Source organism: Setaria italica, chromosome VIII (genome assembly GCF_000263155.2).
Source record: "Setaria italica strain Yugu1 chromosome VIII, Setaria_italica_v2.0, whole genome shotgun sequence".
NCBI classification, from domain to species: Eukaryota; Viridiplantae; Streptophyta; class Magnoliopsida; order Poales; family Poaceae; genus Setaria; species Setaria italica.
In genome coordinates this window covers 10,679,965-10,684,270 of record NC_028457.1, presented here as the reverse complement: position 1 = coordinate 10,684,270, position 4,306 = coordinate 10,679,965, and the positions used below count along the sequence as shown (strand labels likewise).

The 4,306-nt window shown below is 42.2% G+C and overlaps 1 protein-coding gene across 1 annotated transcript; it reads left to right on the top strand.

Moving 5' to 3' along the window:
* Positions 1–249: 249 nt before the first annotated feature.
* Positions 250–3,204, top strand: LOC101766198 (disease resistance RPP8-like protein 3). Its single transcript, XM_004980291.4, has 2 exons — positions 250–719; positions 1,373–3,204. The coding sequence occupies exons 1-2, from the start codon at positions 289–291 to the stop codon at positions 3,006–3,008; spliced, it is 2,067 nt and encodes a 688-aa protein (XP_004980348.1). The 5' UTR covers positions 250–288; the 3' UTR covers positions 3,009–3,204.
* The last annotated feature ends 1,102 nt before the right edge of the window (positions 3,205–4,306 follow it).

Below are 4,306 nucleotides of genomic sequence, written 5' to 3'. Positions count from 1 at the left end.
ATTGTTCTCGCTGGTGGAGGAGAAATACAAGCTGTACAAGGGCTTTGAAGGAGATGTGACTTTCCTGATGAGAGAGCTTCCCATAATCACCAGTGCCATTGACGGGCAGCTCTTGGGGCAGGATGATCACATACTGCGTTTATCGGTTGAAGAATTGCGTCATGTAGCTTATGAAATGGAGGATTGCATATACCACATCATGTATGATGCGTTTTCGGATCAGCAACCATGGTACTGTTAGGAAAATCTGGGAGAAAGAGAAAATCACGCTCCCAGTTAGGCGAAGAGATGCAGCACCTTAGGTACAGACTGGAGGAAGCACTCCAGCGGCAGCAGAGGTATTCAGTGTCCCATTCATCCTCATCCCAGCTGGCACAATCATCCTGGGATCAGCATGTCCTTCCTGATGATCTGGTTGCCATCGATGCTCCCCTGGAGGAGCTTCTGGAGCAGTTGGCGGAAGCCGAGGGTCAACCTAAGCAGCTGAGGGTGATCTCCGTAGTTGGGTTCTCTGGATTGGGGAAGACCATCCTTGCCCGGGAGTTGTACAACAGCGAGATTGGCAAGCAGTTTGAGGAAAGGGCACGGGTTTCTGGGACGCATGGGGATCCAGGGGAGCTCTTAAGTGAGATACTCCGTCAACTGAACAAGCCAGATCTGGTTACCTCCAATGTCAACCAGCTTAGTGCTGATCTTTGCAACTTCCTGAATAACAAGAGGTAGAAACTGTCTACCATCCTCTAGCAAAATGAAAATAGTACTCTACTCATTGGTCTGATTACTGAATGTTATCATCGAAATGAAATTCTTTCCGTAAATGGCAAACATAGATAGTCAGGAAAGACATCGGCTTTGAGAAATGAAAGATTCAGATAGTTTCTCGTACAGAATATGTTGAGGATTCAGAAAAGATTCATGCACTCAGTTGAACTACCTACAAACACTTTGAATCTAATGTCTGAGACTTGTAGTATAAGGAGAAAAGAAAAGGAGACTTCTCTTTGGGAAGTGATATGTAGAAATATGTGCTCCCTATACTGGGTGAATGATAAGCCGAAAGAAAGTTCTGAAATAGCTAAGAAAACTAAAGGGATCACGTGCTCCCTATAAATCAGTTGCTAATTTGGGCCATATTGTATACTCCACGTGTGAATATGTCACTACTTAAAGCATATGTATGTTATTCTTTGAAAGCATATATCAGTAAACATCAGTTATTCCTTTAAACTACAGAAATTATATATATGTTATATATGTGATGCTCAATGCAGTCCAATAAGAAAACTGTTCTTTCTTCCTTGACCCATTAGTTTGCTGTTGTTGCAGAATAACTCTTTGATAACTTTTATATCCTCATTTCTAAATATTCCAGGTACTTCATCGTAATTGATGGCATGAGGTCAGATCAATGGAGTATTGTAAAGCCTGCCTTCCCTCGAGATGTTAGCAGTAGAATAGTGGTGACAACAAAAATCCAGTCAGTAGCCAATACCTGCAGCTCAACCCACGGTTACATACACAAAATGAGAAGACTTGATGAGAAACACTCAAAGCAATTGTTTCTGAGAAATGCTTGTCCAGGGGAATATTCAGATTACTTGCAGCCTGATTCAGCAGCAATTTTAAATAAATGTGATGATCAACCACTTGCTCTGACTACTGTCGCCCATTTTATGCAAAAAAAGAGTTGGCCGACAGGACAAGACTGCGAGGATGTGTGCAACAAGGCTCGTTTCTATGATCTGCAGAGCGGTGACGATACCTTGGACAGGATGCATCAGGTGTTGACCCATGACTATGCCAGCCTTCCAAGCCATGCCCTCAAAGCATGCTTTCTATATTTTGCTATGTTCCCTAGTGATCATCCAGTCAGGGCGAAAAAGATAAAGAGCCAATGGATAGCTGAGGGATTTCTGCAGCCAACAAATTTATGCAATGATCCAGCTGCTGAAAATTTTGAGAAGCTAATGAATCAGAACATCATCCAACCCATTAATGTAAGCATCAATACCAAAGTGAAAACTTGCAAAACTTATGGCATGATGCACGAGTTCATTACGCTCAAGTCTCTCTGTGAAAACTTCATTACTTTGTTTGATGGAGGGGATAGCTCCAACCTAACCATGCCCGTCGCATTTCTCTCCATCATAACAGTATTACAGATCTGGTGTGAGTCATCTGCGACTAGTACTAGATTGACTACTCTTCAGAAGGCCATACAAGAGTTCATTCATGATGAAAAGGATGCAAGCAATGACCCTCGTTCATTTTCGCTCTATTTTGATGGATGCTCTGAGGACTTTTTGAAAGATTTAAAGGCTCCCTGCTATCTTAGGTCACTGAAATTACAGGGCAGGTTACTAGAACTTCCTGGGTTTGTCACGGCACTGCGCCGACTCAGGGAGCTGCACCTTCAATCAACTAAAATGACAGCTGATCTTCTCACAGCTTTGACCAATTTGACGCATCTGCAGTACCTTAAGCTGATTGCAGATGAACTTGAAGAGATCCACATTAACAACAAGGGATTGCCAAGGCTGCTTGGCCTATGTTTTGTGCTGCAGCGTCCAACATTTCCAAAGGTCGAAGAAGGTGCTTTGCCATTTCTTAAATCTCTTCAGCTGCTCTGTAAAGATATGAATGGCCTCTGTGGAATCCAGATCAAAGGTTTCACACGACTGAGCGAAATAATGCTTGATTGTAGAGTCACTGATGGTACTAAAGCAAACTGGGTGAGGGCGGCTAAGGAACATCCCAACAGGCCAATAGTTGTCCTCAAAAGGGCTATACCACCTAAGGTAGATCATGATGGAGATTCCACTGCAGCAGGGGAAACTGAGAATGAGATTGTAGATCGTTCTGTTCTGTCAGAGGAACAGGTACAGGAGACTCACACCCAAATGCCACATGACGAAACAGATTCTGCTTTCAATAATATGGGACAGCAAGTGATTTGTGCCGCTTTAACTGGTTCATCCATTGCTAACAATGGCCGAGTGGCTTCGTAGTTCTTCATTTCATACATGCATGACTTTATAAGGATTCTGATCCTTGTGGGAGCATGACGGTCAGCTTTCTTTCCCTTCTCTTTTTATTCTCATGTGCAGCCAATTTCCCTCCAGAAATATCTAATATACTATCTTTTGCAAAGTTAATCGGGTCAGTTCTCTCATATACATCTATCGACGTACCTATTTTACGGTACTTAGCTCCAATTTGCTCTGTTCAGATGTCAGAGGTACTTTCGTAGCATGCCACATGCAGATACCAACCAGCCAGAGGGCTGCAAAGTGCACACATTTAGTGCTTGCAATATTATGTGACCAACTATGCCCAACTTCCCAAAGGATTCGTGCAATTCATTTATCATAAAGTTTTTGTACCTTTAGGGATATCGGCCTCACCTTTACAGAAACAAATAAAACTCTAACACTAACTCTAAAATTAGTAAATTTTTGCAGCTACCTGAATTTCTTAGCACGAGGCAATAACTGCAAATTACAGATAAGTGAAAATAAAAATTTAAAATTGCTCCACGTACCTCTACCCAAAGATAGGTCGCCATGGTTTATGATGCCCTTTCTTTTTGCAGCAAAAGGTGAAGCATTCAGTGGAGGATTCTTGTCAGTTGGTAGAAATACTACATAATTTGGTTCGCCAGACTACTGTGAAGAATATTTCAAGGCGGTCAATCTCAAGTCATAAAATTTCCTTCCTTAATGATCATTGAAGTATCTTATCATTCCATTGTCTAAATTACTCCACTCTTGAGTTATAGCTACAATACTTTTTCCATCGTATTTGAATTCAGTCATAGCCTCATTGCAACTCATTGGTTGCAAGTGTTGTATCATTTTCTAGTAAACCAGGAGTCTTTCCTGCACCTTTCTGCATGTCTACATGTTTCCCCCCATTTAGAATCTGTATTGAAGTGAACATAGTTCGTTTCATAATTATGCTATCCAAGATGTCCATGAACATATGACATTCGGAAACCTGAGGTCTGCTACGGATTATTACTTCATACACACAACGGAATGACGGGTAATGGAATGCAAATGCACCGTTGTTTTGCTGGTACGTCAACGGATTTCTTAGAAGATTTGTTCAGTTCGTTTGGGAGATGGTTTCAGTTCAATAATAGTGTTTGATTGGAACAAATGCAAAAGGAATACACAGGGGAGATGGAAGTGGGCGATCACCTGAGTTCTATCCAAACCAAAGTTCAGTGGTGGGAGGGGTCGGCCGGTCGAGTAGTAGGACCTCGCCTTCCCGCTCTTCAACCATGGGTTTCATCGACTCCAGC

Bases quoted from the DNA above. Each gene is read 5' to 3' on its own strand.
- LOC101766198 (XM_004980291.4), top strand. From the start codon at position 289: ATGCAGCACCTTAGGTACAGACTGGAGGAAGCACTCCAGCGGCAGCAG. The intron at 720-1,372 runs GTAGAAACTGTC...TAAATATTCCAG, and splicing joins AACTTCCTGAATAACAAGAG to GTACTTCATCGTAATTGATG.